At 42.7% G+C, this 17,347-nt stretch overlaps 1 protein-coding gene across 4 annotated transcripts in view; it reads right to left on the bottom strand.

Moving 5' to 3' along the window:
• LOC124141342 overlaps positions 1 to 17,347 on the bottom strand; it is a 44,563-nt gene that overhangs the window by 6,975 nt on the left and 20,241 nt on the right. For all 4 annotated transcript variants that reach the window (XM_046509322.2, XM_046509321.2, XM_046509324.2 and 1 more), the window contains exon 2: positions 10,215 to 10,941. In XM_046509322.2, coding sequence (XP_046365278.2) covers positions 10,215 to 10,834 — 620 coding nt within the window. In that variant the 5' untranslated portion in view covers positions 10,835 to 10,941. The remainder of the gene's footprint in view (positions 1 to 10,214; positions 10,942 to 17,347) is intronic.

Raw genomic sequence — 17,347 nt, 5'->3', positions numbered from 1 at the left:
AGACTACACAGTCACATCCTGTGGTGCCCTGACCAACCTCTAGACTACACACAGTCACATCCTGTGGTGCCCTGACCAGCTTCTAGACTACACAGTCACATCCTGTGGTGCCCTGACCAACCTCTAGACTACAGTCACATCCTGTGGTGCCCTGACCAACCTCTAGACTACACAGTCACATCCTGTGGTGCCCTGACCAGCCTCGAGACTACACAGTCACATCCTGTGGTGCCCTGACCGGCTTCTAGACTACACAGTCACATCCTGTGGTGCCCTGACCAGCCTCTAGACTACAGTCACATCCTGTGGTGCCCTGACCGGCCTCTAGACTACACACAGTCACATCCTGTGGTGCCCTGACCGGCCTCTAGACTACACACAGTCACATCCTGTGGTGCCCTGACCGGCCTCTAGACTATTCAGTCACATCCTGTGGTGCCCTGACCGGCCTCTAGACTACACACAGTCACATCCTGTGGTGCCCTGACCGGCCTCTAGACTACACACAGTCACATCCTGTGGTGCCCTGACCGGCCTCTAGACTACACACAGTCATATCCTGTGGTGCCCTGACCGGCCTCTAGACTACACACAGTCATATCCTGTGGTGCCCTGATGAAAGGCTGTGAAACCGGTACCCAGGACGTTTGGTCTACTCCCTGCTGAGAGAGATGCATGTCCCTTGTTTGTTCCAGCGGCTTAACTCAGTAACAGAGAGCCTTCACACCAGAAACTGAACAGCCCTACACATAGATCAACTGGATTAGCTGGATATTGTCAGTGAGCGATGTTTTTGTAATGCCCAGACAGCAATATTTCAGCAACATAACAGCAGTCAGTCATCATCAACCTGAGGCATGATTTTTTCCCAGTACTTTTTTATCAAATGATGTTTTGCCCCAAATATTACATTGTAGGCCCCTCAACGATATCCCGTCCATCCCAGTGTCTGATGTAAGTAGTTGTATCCGCCATCCACAGCTTCCAATTGCAATCTCCAGGTAATGATGGATGTCTGGTGACATGAACGAGGACACTGCGCTGTTCTGCTGATTTATGAACTGTCCCAGCTGATGTGACTCCATCTCAGCAGACAGGACAGATCAGCCCTTTCCATGCAACTGTACACAATCATCACGGCCCTCATGTGTCACCCACCCCATCACACACACGGACATGTCATACATTTCCTCCGTCAATACTTCAAAGCACTTACTCTATGCAATGTGAATCTTAAAAGTTATTTCCTTAACACAACTCCTAAACACAAATTAACTTTTGAAGTATGTTTGATCACATGTAAGACAAAGAAACTAAAATAAGAAAAAAGAATCAGATGCAAAGAATTATTTATAGTTGACACAGCTTTCATTAATTATCCCCAATGAAACATTATTTATTAAATTAATAATTAAAATACACATATATTCACATAATTTCAGTATTTCCCAACTGTCACTGCGCGCCTCCCCAGGCAACTCCACTGATGACAGTGAGTGAGTGAGTGAGTGAGTGAGTGAGTGAGTGAGTGAGGAGCGAGCGAGCGAGTGAGTGAGTGAGGAGTGAGTGAGTGAGCGATTGAGCAAGCGAGTGCGTGAGAGAGAGTGAGTGAGCATGGCTTTAAGATGCTTTTAGCAATAGTCGAGTAGTATCACGGCAAGGACACCAGAAGATCATCCCCAAACAGCAGCTATTAAGGTAATTTTCATACAATTAAAATAGCCATTAGTTAATATTTTAAAACAATTCTAAAACAATTCTATTTCTGAGCATACCATGCACCCACAGTTTCTCATGGTGAGTTTTACAGAAACACTTGAGGAAAAGGTATCATAAGTATATTTCTCTGCCTACTTTTGTGTGTTTCCTGTGAATGTGCCCAGCCTACACGGGGATGTCAGGGAGACGTTCATGGCCTTGTCAAACACCATGTATTACATTTAGCCCATGCAGAGCTTCCTCACAGAACTTCATTACCCAGAACTTACCCTGTCATTATGTCCTGATGTGCCGTCCTTATACAGAGCTACAGATAAGCTGTGTATTTGCGTAAAATACACCCAAAATTATTCAAAACCCAATTACTTTCAATTATCTTGTGTACAGAAATGCATGCATTAAATGAAAAACTCAAATGTATAAAATACCCAATAAAGCTTTTTCAGCATGCGTACAACAGAGCTAAATTCCAAAACACAATTACGAGCTAATTTACTTTCCGAGTCAAGCCTATAACCCTAACATACATTGAAAACATTATATTTTCTTTGAAATCTTAAAATGTTTATTCATTTGGGGAAAATCCCAATAGAGTGATGAATAGATGAGTGAAAAAATATTGGTTATCCAATGAAAACTGTAATAACCCAATTAAAATGAAACCTTTGAGTAAAACTCAAATGCTCAAAAAGTTATCTGGAGCTCTGCTCATAACAACAAACAAGTTCCGATCCTCGCTGCCCTTAATTATGAAAGCATCTCTCGTTGACCCAACTGAGCCTCCCTGAAGCAGTCGTGCACAGAGGACGCAGCATGGTGTCATGGAGGAGCCAAGTACCCCTTCAGAGACAGGACCCACACCCGCCTGTCCATGTCGAGTGCACGTGGGGGTATTGAGGATGAACAACCATTTCTAGAATGGAGAGTTGGTTATTTTCTTCAGTTGGATGGCAGAGTTCCCGCTGACCCCTGTGAGGTACACATGGCTCTGGTACTGTGAATATCCATCATGTAAGATGCTGTACAGGGCATTCAGCTGCTACACATCGGAGTGAGTAGGTTGGACATTAACATTGCTTTGAACATTCAGCTGGATCACGGCATGCAGGGGCAAGCCTGTAGTCACACAGCTTACCACTTGGTGTGAACCATGAACTTGTATAGGGTACTGACAAACCAAGGACCATAATTTGGGATTCAAACCTGATTATAGGAACACAATAAAGGAACACAACTCTGCAGTGCCTTGGACTACTGGTCCATCTAAATTACTGCATCAACCTCGTCCAACACACTTGTGTGTGATGCCTGCCATCTGCCTCTCATACCCCTCTGCACAGTCCGCCTACATTACTGTACATCCATAAACCTAGATTCATTAAACAAGTCTCTCGCCATTACCTCCCTCAGTCACAAAACGGTACAAGTTGTGAGAGATGAAGTTGCAACTGACCCAAACCCAAACCCTACACCATGACCCAAACCCTACACCATGACCCAAACCCTACCCCATGACCCAAACCCTATCCCATGACCCAAACCCTACACCATGACCCAAACCCTACGCCATGACCCAAACCCTACACCATGACCCAAACCCTACACCATGACCCAAACCCTACACCATGATCCAAACCTCTTCCATTTGTAAACATAAAAAACATAATTATTATTCTGGGGCACATACATTTATAGGATAATCTACAAAAAACACAACCAGAACATAAAAAGAGATACTTCTTTTACAAAAGCATGCTATCTGTTGACTGAAATTGCCTAGCATCATTGACATACATCATTAGATGGTACAAGGTGACCAGAATACAGCTGACTAAGAAGAATAAAATACTCAGAGATTTAAATTACAATAATTCTAGTCCATGGTGACAAAGATACTTAACTAAACACCTAGTAAAGAAACAATTTGACATGTTTGTCATGAAATATTCATCTGCAAGCCTCCCTCGCCAGCAGCAATCCGCAGAGCCAGATGAGGCCACGAGCAGGATGCAGTGTGCATGTCTCCCTTGCTGGGCTATCCGCTGCCTTCCTACAACAACTGACTGACTCTAGCACCACCAGGAATGTGCCCGACACCATACAACAACTGACTGACTCTAGCACCACCAGGAATGTGCCCGACACCATACAACAACTGACTGACTCTAGCACCACCAGGAATGTGCCCGACACCATACAACAACTGACTGACTCGAGCACCACCAGGAATGTGCCCGACACCATACAACAACTGACTGACTCTAGCACCACCAGGAATGTGCCCGACACCATACAACAACTGACTGACTCTAGCACCACCAGGAATGTGCCCGACACCATACAACAACTGACTGACTCTAGCACCACCAGGAATGTGCCCGACACCATACAACAACTGACTGACTCGAGCACCACCAGGAATGTGCCCGACACCATACAACAACTGACTGACTCTAGCACCACCAGGAATGTGCCCGACACCATACAACAACTGACTGACTCTAGCACCACCAGGAATGTGCCCGACACCATACAACAACTGACTGACTCTAGCACCACCAGGAATGTGCCCGACACCATACAACAACTGACTGACTCGAGCACCACCAGGAATGTGCCCGACACCATACAACAACTGACTGACTCTAGCACCACCAGGAATGTGCCCGACACCATACAACAACTGACTGACTCGAGCACCACCAGGAATGTGCCCGACACCATACAACAACTGACTGACTCGAGCACCACCAGGAATGTGCCCGACACCATATAAATGCATCTTCAGGAGACAAGAATGAAAAAGTGTATCTGCATCCGTTTGTCAAGAATGATGGCATCTCAATGTTGTCCTCAAGAACTTGTTTTTTGGTCTTTTTGTTGTCTTAGCGGATCTTAATACCTCAGCAATGCCTGGTATGTTTCAAGTTCAAACCTCGACAAACATTGCACAATTTCAGTGAAACAAATCTTGACTTCAACAACGTTTAAAGACAACCACAGAAAATTGTGACAACAGAATTATTCCAAACCGAAAAAACATTATTCACCAAGAGTCATACATATGAATTATAGTCATGGCAAATTCCCAAATCCATGTCTTCTATCACAACATTCTGTATAATTCACAACACTAAATATTGTCCTCAAATATCATACATCGATCCATGCTTGCAGCATTTTTGGTACTCTATGATGTCTAATAAAAACCCAGTTCATTTGGAACCCCTTAAACTCATCTGCTGAAGTCAGGTTTTAAAACAAGTGTACTGCTGGTTGTTGACAAGTACACATTGCTCCGATCAAGCAGGTGACACGCAGCCATCAACATCACTGTTGTCCCCTCAGGTCACATGTAGATTTCCTAACCTTAAATAACCTCATTATTTGTTTCACAACTAGAGCAGTGAATCATTTTATAGCAGCAGCCATCTTTGATGAAATAACGATGAACAACAGTTTACCAGAATACCGTATTCTACATAATAAGCACCCGGGGCGCTTTCAAAATAATAAATAGGGGGCTCTTATTAGAATATTATTTTGGTCGTTAATTTCATGGTTTGTGCTGACAGCCTGAAATGTTTATATACGACAGATATATTTTTCCAGAATTTAATTGCCAATAATTAAGTGTGCATATAACACACGAGTGCGTATTATACATGAATATATTTAAGTTTTGTGAACATTGATCAATCAGAAGGGGTGCTAATTGGGATTGTTCACTTGCCAATAGCAAATAATGCCGTGGGCGCTTATTACTTCGAATACGGTAGCAGTTTTCGACAATCTATGGATTAGTTCACCCTCCAGAGGGCTCAAAATGCCATGAAAAAGTATTTTCATAATTATATGGTAGTCTTCTAGTGACACTGGGCTTCCTGATGTTTATCCAAGTTCCAAGTATTAAAGACCACGGCCAATGTTCAGTTACGTCACGGCATGTTAGCGTACGAGGAGATGAAAGTACAACGTGATCGTAGATGTTTGTCACTTTGGAGAAAGCCACAAGTAGGGCTGTGGTGACAGCACACCAACCAGGGACTTGAACCCAGACTAGGGGATCCTGGTACAGCTAAGGGCCACAAACCTGTACCCTAAGATCAAACAGCTCAGACAACTAGGCCACTTGTGCCCCTGAAAAACACATGTATCTTAGAGGGAATATTTCATCACACATGTTGAGACATGTTTGGATATTACCTCCAAGACAATGGGTGTGATTGACCTGCATATTTTATGGCAAGCTATTGCTACATTGCAAAGAAGTTCATTTCTTGTGTAGATGGCCGTGCCCGGATCATGTGTTGGGTGGCATCACCTACAAGCTACATACATAGCACTTCTACAACATGTCATGATGTCAGCACACTGCCGCGATGGGTAAGGCTGTCACCAAACTGACAAGAAACACAAGACGTTAGCGTAATGTTCAACACGTAGCTGTATATGTATTGAGCATACAGGTCAATCCTAGCCCAGCCAGGCAGGCCTACTACATGTATTGAGCATACAGGTCAATCCTAGCCCAGCCAGGCAGGCCTACTACATGTATTGAGCATACAGGTCAATCCTAGCCCAGCCAGGCAGGCCTACTACATGTATTGAGCATACAGGTCAATCCTAGCCCAGCCAGGCAGGCCTACTACATGTATTGAACATACAGGTCAATCCTAGCCCAGCCAGGCAGGCCTACTATATGTATTGAGCATACAGGTCAATCCTAGCCCAGCCAGGCAGGCCTACTACATGTATTGAGCATACAGGTCAATCCTAGCCCAGCCAGGCAGGCCTACTACATGTATTGAGCATACAGGTCAATCATAGCCCAGCCAGGCAGGCTTGCTACATGTATGGAACATACAGGTCAATCCTAGCCCAGCCAGGCAGGCCTACTACATGAATTGAACATACAGGTCAATCATAGCCCAGCCAGGCAGGCTTGATACATGTATTGAACATACAGGTCAATCATAGCCCAGCCAGGCAGGCTTGCTACGTGTATTGAACATACAGGTCAATCCTAGCCCAGCCAGGCAGGCCTACTACATGTATTGAACATACAGGTCAATCCTAGCCCAGCCAGGCAGGCCTACTACATGTATTGAACATACAGGTCAATCCTAGCCCAGCCAGGCAGGCCTACTACATGTATTGAACATACAGGTCAATCCTAGCCCAGGGAGGCCTACTACATGTATTGAACATACAGGTCAATCATAGCCCAGCCAGGCAGGCCTACTACATGTATTGAACATACAGGTCAATCATAGCCCAGCCAGGCAGGCCTACTACATGTATTGAACATACAGGTCAACCATAGCCCAGCCAGGCAGGCTTGCTACATGTATTGAACATACAGGTCAATCCTAGCCCAGCCAGGCAGGCCTACTACATGTATTGAACATACAGGTCAATCATAGCCCAGCCAGGCAGGCCTACTACATGTATTGAACATAAAGGTCAATCATAGCCGAGCCTATAAATGTTTATAGTAAGTGTTCAGTAAACCTAAGTTCAGTGTTGACAAGCTCAATCTCCAGCACTGGAAACAGGAGAGACTTATATCGGCTGCACTGCACCTTTAGTGTACCACATATATAAGACTATGCCATTAGTTTCTACATCTGTACTGTCAGAAGGGTTCCATTATCATGAGCTAGACTTTCAAAACCAACAAGCACTTTACTTGTGACATTGTAGAAGTAAGTACAGATCAGGGCTGCCTGACAAAAGTGGGGGTCCAGAGGACCTAAATAACGCATATCAAGGGTCCATGCACGAAATCAACGATCTTTCAACCAAATAATTATTTCACCAAACTAATATTGTAATAAGAGACCCCTATTTATGGTTTTGAGAGCGCCCTGGGCACTTAGTACGTCGAATACGGTATTCTGGTAAAGTATTGTTTGTCATTATTTCATCAAAGATGGCTGCTGCTGCTATAAAATGATTCTTGGAATGATTCGATGATCATGTGGACAGTGGTCATGATTGATGGATGAAATGACAGACACCCATCTCTGCTCTTGATGCGCTGTAGGTACAATGAATATTATTGTATGTCCCTACTCCCTAGATATGCAGTATATTCTTTTTCTGCATCTATTCTTAACATTTGTGTGAACTGGATGCACATTTGTGTGTCCTGTAAAACCCTGACAGATACAACGAGAGGTATCAAACAAACTCATTTCACCATGTCAGGTGACAGAAGGTAACCATCTCCATCAGGTCATACAATGACACACTGGAAGTGGAGTTTCAAAGTGAGTGAATGCAAGTGAGAAATAATTCATGTATTGTCATGTATTTTAGGACATTCATGCAGTCAGCATCAATATGTTATCTCCATGCCTCACTGCATTCCTAACACATTCATCCTGTGTAATCAGCCATGCCATGCTCAAATTTGAAGGTTTTACCAGAACATTGTTTGAAAGTTTCTATATGGAGATCTACTGACAGGTCAGATATTACACTGAGACAGCATGCCATGCACATTAGCAGCCTTCTTCTATATAGCTGCAGGGTTCATGATGTGCAGCAGGGAAACTGCCCTCACAGAGGTAAAGAACAAAGGCCCAGCAGGTCACCCTGTGGACTGCCAACTGTCTGACCCCCATCAGGATGGTCCAACAGGCAGCACGATGTAACATTACAACACAGGCTGTTAGCGTTATGAGGGGGATGTCTAGACATCTCCATCAGATGAAGAGAGGATGAATCATTGGATGTTCTGGGCCAGGGATTGTCATTGTCATAGCTACAGTTTGTCATTATGCAAATCTTATAAACAAAATATACCGGTACACCTTTTGCACTAGATTTAATAGAAAAAGGTTGTTTCGAATGAAATGTTGAAATATGATTTATCTGTCGAACTGAATATATTATATATATATACTGCTTCAAGGAGGTTAGTGGTGATTTAATGATCAAGCTATTACTCTTTGAACACAGCTAAATATATGCTAGTGTTACTAGGCTAGTAGGAATTATCATAAACCAATACGGAGTGTTTGTGACTTATGACCCATGACTGCTCTGAGCTTGTTCTATACTATGTGGGAGGACTTTACAAGCTTAAAGGGGTTAAGAGGCATTAATCAAGATTAAGCTATTAATTCACAAGGGCTTGCCTCACTATAAAATATTTATGTGATCTTATGATGTAGTTTGATGGATGACCAGACCTTGCCTGTAGCGACGGGCACATTATTACAAGACTGGTGCCTACCGAGGCTGCTTAGACCAGACCCAAGGGGAACTACCAACACTGTCAGCTTCTGTCAATAAGATTGACTCTTGTCAATTCTTGTCAAATAGATTGATTGCCAGAGCAGCTGTACACTTTGTTGTGACAAACACACATTACAATAAAGACTATTCCTCTTGTGTTCTTGGACATATGTTGTCCTGGTGCGTGACATTCGTGATCTTAGTGACCACGTTTCTTGTATACGGTATTCAGATCTGACAAATGCTCAGTATGAAGAATGCATTATATATGTCATGAAATGAAAGTGTTGCTAGCATGACTAAAATAACAGTCTTAATACAACTTCTTGTCACTGTCAGTGATTATTTCCTAAACCAAATTGCTCCTAAGGTTTGCATATATATCCATATGAGAATTGGTTATATCAACATCATTACTTAAATTATTGGCTTAAATTGCATATACTTACAAACACGTCTAATAATATTACATGTAAATTGTTATAAGGGTAATGTTTTCCTCTAGGGAAGTATTCGAAGAGCATTACACCTGCAATCGTACACCTGAACTAGTGCAGGTAACGAAGGTGATATCTCCTTCACAAATCTGTGGTGTCATGTAAGGCTGTGTATCTTCTGTGAGTGGAGTCCTGTGCAGGTAGGTCAGTTTCACTGAGGAAACCATATACTAGTAGAACACTACCCACCTCACCAAACAATATTGTGGATGTCAAGGGGAGACGAGATGAGAAAGAGAAGAATACTGAGGCACTGTAGCTCACCTGAAGATGTCTGAGCCAATATCAAAGTGAGTCAATGACACAATACAGCATCACAGACATGATGAGTTGGATGTTGTATAAAATTGTCATATCGAACAAATAGTTCCAAAATTCCAGAACTTCAGATGGTATATATTGGTCAAGTGATCCATGATCTGTCCAAACGATGGTCCAGTTGTCGGAAAAATGAAGCTTGGGCTTTTTATCAAGGATAAGTCAGACCCCCCGACAATCAGAAGGAGGGATATTATTCCCCTATCCATGCAGACACTGCCCTGTAAGTATGTAAGATTTTAGATATGGCTGCCATGGCAGAAATGACGTTTCTGGTTGCCCTTTAAGGTATAATTGTTGAAATCATAAATTTCTTTTACTCTCCTTAACATTGACATATCGAATAAACTAAAGAAACATTCTCTTTCAAAGCTCGTGTCCAAAACAGTTTTGTAAAACGGCAATCGATTCCCAACATAAGTAAAGACTCACCCTTCAGACTGCTGATGAAGACTGCTGATCTTGATATCTTTTGGTGACCTCTTCTCCTCCATCCGTAGCAGAGGACCCATGCCAGCACCCTTGTGTTTGACAGCAACCTCCTCACCCCCTAGCCCCAATTTGGCGGGTGGGGCAGGGGACATGGGGTGGTTGCCGTAATTGTTCATCACGTTATTGACGGTGCCGTTATTCCTGACTGCATACTCCTCAGCATCACTGCCCTTCACCTTCTTCCCCGGTCTGTCCGACACCTCCAGGTTGCCATAGTTATCGATAAGTCTCCTCATTTCTGCCCCTTTGTTGGAGTTCGCAACTTCCGCTGCCTCCCCACTGACGCCCCGGGGGTGAATCTGTCGCTGGATTGGCGGATCAGGGTAGCCCTGCATCATATTATTCATGCTACCTTTGTTGATGTCAGCTATTTTCTGCGCTTCAGCCGATACGTTCCGTACACCAGGGCGTGGGGAGCTGTAGTTGTTGATGTTGTCGGAATAGTCAAACCACTTCTCTATCCCACCACGGTTCCTCTCCGCATTGCTCATGGCCTCAGGGCGGACACGGGGGTGAGGCCGGGGGGAGGGGACATATTCTGAATCTCCGTTCACAGACATGGTGAGGTAATACTGCAGAATCCAAGGGAATTATGATGTAGAATTAATGAAAACTTCTTCTCATATCTGGTCCACGTTGGATGTGTGTTGAAAGATATTGTCACTTCCTGAAACATAACATGAGTTCACTTTCAAAACAGTTACAAAATACAATGAGTCAGAGAAGTCAAGTGTTACGCCGCTCGTCATTAATCCAGCAGTATCAGAGCAGAAGAACCCAATCATGGTAGAGTGAGTGAGTTTGATTTTACGCCGCTTTTAGCAATATTCCAGCAAAATCACAGTGGGGACACCAGAAAAGGGCTTCACACATTGTACCCATGTCGGGAATCGAACCTGGGTCTTTGGCGTGTCAAGCGAACGATTTAAACACTAAGCTACCCGACCACCCCCAATCATGGTAGAAACTTCACACACCCAAGGGAATCAAACTAACCAGGGAGCCCTTCAACTACGAGGCAAACCAAACAACATCCAAGATGTTTTTGTATTTCATAAATCCCATAAAATGCGTTTTCTTAAACAGAAAACACACCTGTTTAAGGATTATTATTAGGATATGTATCGAGACACATCAACAAATACAAGGTTTGACCCAAGAAACATGGCTGGGCCAAGGTTGTGTAGCAGGTTGCCCTCACTTCAAATTACCCATGGATGACAGTTAGGCTTAACCACGGCTACTTAGAAGCAGCGATTACATCAACTCAATTAATAGCTCACATTAGTCGAGACAAGCCTTTCTTGCGGGTCATTATCAAATACTGCAGCTAATCCATCCACACAAAACACACGAGGATAACCTGCAGTGGCTAATTTCCTTCATCATTTGAGAAAGTGCTCTTGGCGTTATGGAGATGTTGTTGTGGTCCATGAGAGTAGCTCTTGGGAACTACATATAATTTGACCTAACAGACTTGCCTTTAACTGTGTAAGTGCTCTTAACACTAATTTGAACTTGCTCACACACTGTTAATCCCAAAACTCTGAGTGCAATAAACGCCTGAGGGCAACTCCATAAATGTGAGCTTTCTATTATCAAGACAGAATTGATGATGACCAGGTATGATTCACACATTGCGCTGAGTGTGGGACAGCTCGGAGACACATATTCTCATGCACAAAGGAACAATACCCACTCCTATGCCATTCACCATCACTGTGAAACCTGCCTCTCTCGGGCTGTATTCAGCCGTCCCTGTACAGTCACAACAGTGCCATACAGACCTGGCAATAATGCCCCGATAACCATCACTGTGAAACCTGCCTCTCTCGGGCTGTATTCAGCCGACCCTGTACAGTCACAACAGTGCCATACAGACCTGGCAATAATGCCACAATAACCACCCCTGACCAACTTCTGAACCGGTCTGTAAGTAGTCTTCAAAGGTGTCCCCTAGTTAGAACAAAAAGTCACCCTCCGCTGTCAATTTTCTGAGCGCCAGGATCTCTCATGGAGAATACTGTTTATCAAACCATGTTTCCATCCTCGTTTATCCAGTGTATTGCCTCTACATTCTGTTATGATAAATACCCCGGACCCTTTCACTATCATAGCTTTCTTTTTCTTGACACCAATTTCAATGTAACAACACTGAAAAATTGCCTTTCAATCAAATAAATACATGAGTGAAAGAAATTAGGTTTGGAGATAGGAGCAGCTAAAGTGGTGAAGCTGTCGGTCCAGGGTCTTCATCATGAAATACTGGAGAACAAATATCAAGCCGTATCAAGCCGTATCAAGCCCCGACCAACACCATGGCCTAGCAGATGTGCTTCTACTCTAACCCCAACCTTTCAGTAATAGACGATGATAATCCACTAACTCCCTGCACCAGATGTGCTTCTACTCTAGCCCCAACCTTTCAGTAATAGAAGAGGATAATCCACTAACTCCCTGCACCAACCTACCTGCACCAGATATTGCTTCTACTCTAGCCCCAACCTTTCAGTAATAGACAAGGATAATCCCCTAACTCCCTGCACCAACCTACCTGCACCAGAGGTGCTGCTACTCTAGCCCCAACCTTAGTAATAGATGAGGATAATCCCCTAACTCCCTGCACCAACCTACCTGCACCAGATATTGCTTCTACTCTAGCCCCAATCTTTCTGTCCCCAGCATATGTAGACCAGTTGGGTTCACTGATCCATGCCTAATCCATCTATAGCCTTAATGTTGCATGTTTTAGATACCGCCTATCAATCAAACCACCTCCAAGTGACCAAATGTCATTGGCAATATGTGGACTATGATTGAGCTGGTCAGTATTGAGTAACATCAAGGTTGCATCATCAGGCTGTGAAATGATCTGCACATGTTGGCTAATCCTTTAAGTCTGTGTGTTCAAGAGTCAACATGGTTGGCAAAGGTGTGGAAAAAGATTATGTTCACCTATCCCAAGGCCATAAAACTGTCAAAACCTACCTGTCTGCAGATGATGACTACTTATCTAGATTCTTATGCAAGACACCATGTTAATAAAATATTGTTACTGTTTTGACTAGTACCTGTGTAAATTTGTAGCATCAATTATCTGACAATGCAGTAAAAAAGTAACTTTTTTTTTCTTCTAGGAGGACAAAATGGCAAATGTTATTTTAGTTTCTATAAAACATTTCCTTCTCCCACGTCAACTGAACAGATAGGTTCTACTCCAGCAATCTTAGATACAAGGTTTGGCCACGAAAGCTAAACACAACATGTATTCATTTTCTGAAACACAAAGTAATCCGTTAAAGTGAGTGAGTGAGTGAGTCAGTTGGGTTTAACGCCTCTCTTAACAGTAATCCAGTTATATCACGGCGTGTCAGCTTAATGTGGGAGGAAAGCCCGAAGTAATGCAGGTCTTAGACGTTTACCACTTCAGTGAAACCCACGAGCACGGGTATGGTGCTGACAAACCTAGAAACATAATCGGGGCGAAGCGGGATTCGAACCCACAATCATAGGTTTCTGGCATGCCCAAGGGACGCAACTCTGCACAGCGAATCACGGCGCCTCAGACGACTGGGCCACCCGTGCCCCCTAATCCGTTAAAATTGTGAAACTTGCAATTATTTACTGGTCAGTGGACAAAAAATATAAACAACAATATCAAATTCTACCAGTCTTGGAACTGCTAGATGCCAGGGCAGTAGAATGTCCCACCCCCGGGTCTGATGACAGTGTTCTGACTGACATTTAGTAATTTCACTTATTAGCGATGTGCATGCACGTGCGTGCGTGTGTGCATGTGCTTGTACTTGGCTGGACTAATGCCGACTTTATATGCTAGCTCACTGAGATACCATGTCACAGTTTAACATGAATGCCCCACTCAGACACTTCCACCACACTCTCCGGAGCACTTTTGACAAGTTGAATATTTTCTTTAATCAAGACCTCCCTAAACATTGATCACAAACATGTGACATGCAAACATATTGTTGAAGGACACACATCTAACCTCTCACCAAAAACATATAGCCAAATACAGAGCTCTAATTCAACAGGTCCTTACACTCCAATGTACCCTACTGCAAAACAGCATGACCTCCACTCAAGGCTTGACTTTCCTTCTCAGAAGAACCTTTATTGCAGCAGTAATACCTGTTGCACTAGCCTGACTAGTCCTCCCCCATGCCAGCAGCCACCAGCCAGCATCACCCTGACAGCAGCCCCACACTGAAGTCCTCCTGTCAGGCCCTATCCTGGTCAGTCACTGTGTGGAGGGGGTAGTTACCATAGGCTGCCTGGAATGTGCCACTTGTGTATCACCAGAAGTGATGGACTGATCTCAGGCCAACTTGGTGGCTTTTATCCTGTGTTTACTGGACATTAAACATTCATAGCTCATTATCCCCTGGTTTAGCAGTATTTGTTGTCCTAATTTCCCTACCCAACTCAGGAACTATTTCACACAAGCACACAGAACAGATTGTTTTGTTTCATAGGTAACAAGATTAAGGGAAATAGGACTTATGCTGAGTTAGCAATTTAGTGTGAAAATAAATTCATTGAAATAGTTTTATGTTGACGAAACAATAAACAAAATTCGAATAATTTATGTCAGTAAGTGAATGGGTCATGACCTAGACATTTTTTATCCTTCATAGAAACAAAGCATCTGAATTTAACTTTGACCATAAATCATGTTTTATTTAAAGTTAGCCTTCCCTAACTTCAACATCAGAAATCTATGTGTTTTACACCATATTCATTACCACCATGTATAACTGCAGGCAAATTGTATTTGTTGTTTATTATGGTTGCTAGGCAAAACCCAAGAATCAAATAACTTCCATGAGTCCAAAACATTCTCAACCACATCACAAAGCCAATGTTTGATTATATTTAATTTAACCATATGTGCCTGGTGATGTTGATCAAACAGACGTGTTTGCCTTGCACTGCACGAGGCTACCATTCCGGGAATGTCATGGCTGCATGAGCTACTGTCAGCTTCTTCAACAGATTCCAGATGCTGCACAGCGCAGCCTGCAGCAGTCAGGCTGACCCTTCAGTTGGGTCTGAACATCTTTGCCCTCGAGGGGCTAAACATTGGACAGGACATAGTCAAACACAGGCTTCCAACAAACGGACCTCTACTGAATCTAGCCAGACCTTACAGTTTGTTTTCTTGAACCAACAATTAACTTCAAAGATTGAGGCTGGGATGGTTGTAGAGAAGTTCATTTAGGGCACAAAAATTAATCATTCATTATTTGATATTTTAGATAAAATTAAAAAATTAAAAACAAACAATCTCCTTTCGAAGATATAAACTAGCTTATTTAAGCGAAAGTCATCTGTATTTCACATATGATCAATGGATTGTCCATAAATTTGGATTAAAAGATCAAAAGACAAGAAAGACTGAGACAATATGCAGGCTGCTAGGTTAAGCTGGACTCGTGCTGACAAATGTTATATAACATACCTCAATGTCTTATGAATCGGGATGTTTGTCACACATTTGTGACAAATCTACCAATAAATTCTACCCTGAACATCCGGGTAAGAATAGGTCTTCAGCAAACCCATGATTTCCCTAAGAAGAACAAGCATTTGAGGCGGTCAGGCTTGCTGACTTGGTTGATGCATGTCATCGTATCCCAATTGCGAGGATTGATGTTCGTGATGTCAATCACTGGATTGTCTGGTCCAGACTTGACTAAGATTCCAAACTAAGATTAAGTAACCATAAATTAAATATTGAACTTGGAAGACATACAAAGCCACCAACCCCACTACACCAGAGGCTATGCTCTACACGTTCAACCATTGATGACGAAAAACACTACTTACTTCACTGTATTAAACACACTCAAGAAAGAAATATACTCTTTGGAAAATTATCCACACAAAATGTAAATGTCCACAGTCATGAAAACAAATTATTTCCCTACATCCTGTCAAAAAACAAACCACCAACATCAACTGCATTTGTTTCCATGTCTATGTTTTTTTGTGTCTACAGGAATGCAAATTATGTATGTCTGTATATATGTATGTATGAATCATATTGTTTTGTCTTTTAAAATTGCATCTCTCCGTAATGGAACATTTCTGCAATAAATATTATCTATCTTATCTTGACTATTTCCAGACTGCTGCCATATAACTGGAATAGTGCTTAGTGTGACCTTCAACAACAAACAAACCTATACATTCCACCCAACTCTATAGTTCTGCATTACACAACATCATGACAAAGGTTGTAGGAAGGTGGGCACACCAGGGATATATATTGACAGACTGACAGGCATTTTCATGTGTGTTGTTATCATTGTTGAGCCTTTTAAAGCAAAACATTCAGCTGATACTGTCTCTGATCTGATGCCAAATTGATTGGTTGGAAGCTGGTATTCCTAAAAGTACCACTGCAAACGAGATGCAAGATTGCAGAATTTACAGCACATTTGACACCACAACTGAGTGAGTGTTCACCAGATACACCAGTGAGTGGACATAGACAATTTGAACCGCATAGTCAGCTCTACACAAGAGTGAGGTACTGAAGACCTATTCTGACATGTCAGCAGAGCTCCAGATAAGCTGCGTATCTGCGTAAAATACGCATCAGAAATGCAGTAAAACAAAATCCAAGCGTATCAAATACGCAACGAAAATTACAGATACGCTACAAAAATTGTGCGTATCATCGAAATATTGTGAAGTAACCCTGCGTATTCGATTAGCAAATCAGCAACTTATTTTGAAATTATAAACGGACATTCCGTCAACCTTGCGAAACTCCACGATGACAGTTACATCATGATCATTTGCCATCACACTTTCTTGTGGAAGTATCGTGGTATTTTTGAGTCCTATCGAACCCACACGACACCAGTTTGCAGGGACTAGATGAATAGTGTTTTTAAATATTTAACTTAAATACCCACATGTGTAAAACTAGTGGGTAACAGAAATTTGAATACCCAGATAGAATTACTGATACCCAATGATTTTAAAATGCATGGGTAAAATACCCACAACACCAAAAGCTTATCTGGAGCTCTGTATGTGTC

Source organism: Haliotis rufescens, unplaced genomic scaffold, assembly GCF_023055435.1.
Source record: "Haliotis rufescens isolate VD_foot unplaced genomic scaffold, xgHalRufe1.0.p SCAF_25, whole genome shotgun sequence".
Classification (NCBI taxonomy): domain Eukaryota; kingdom Metazoa; phylum Mollusca; class Gastropoda; order Lepetellida; family Haliotidae; genus Haliotis; species Haliotis rufescens.
This window is presented reverse-complemented; position numbering and strand designations above follow the sequence as displayed.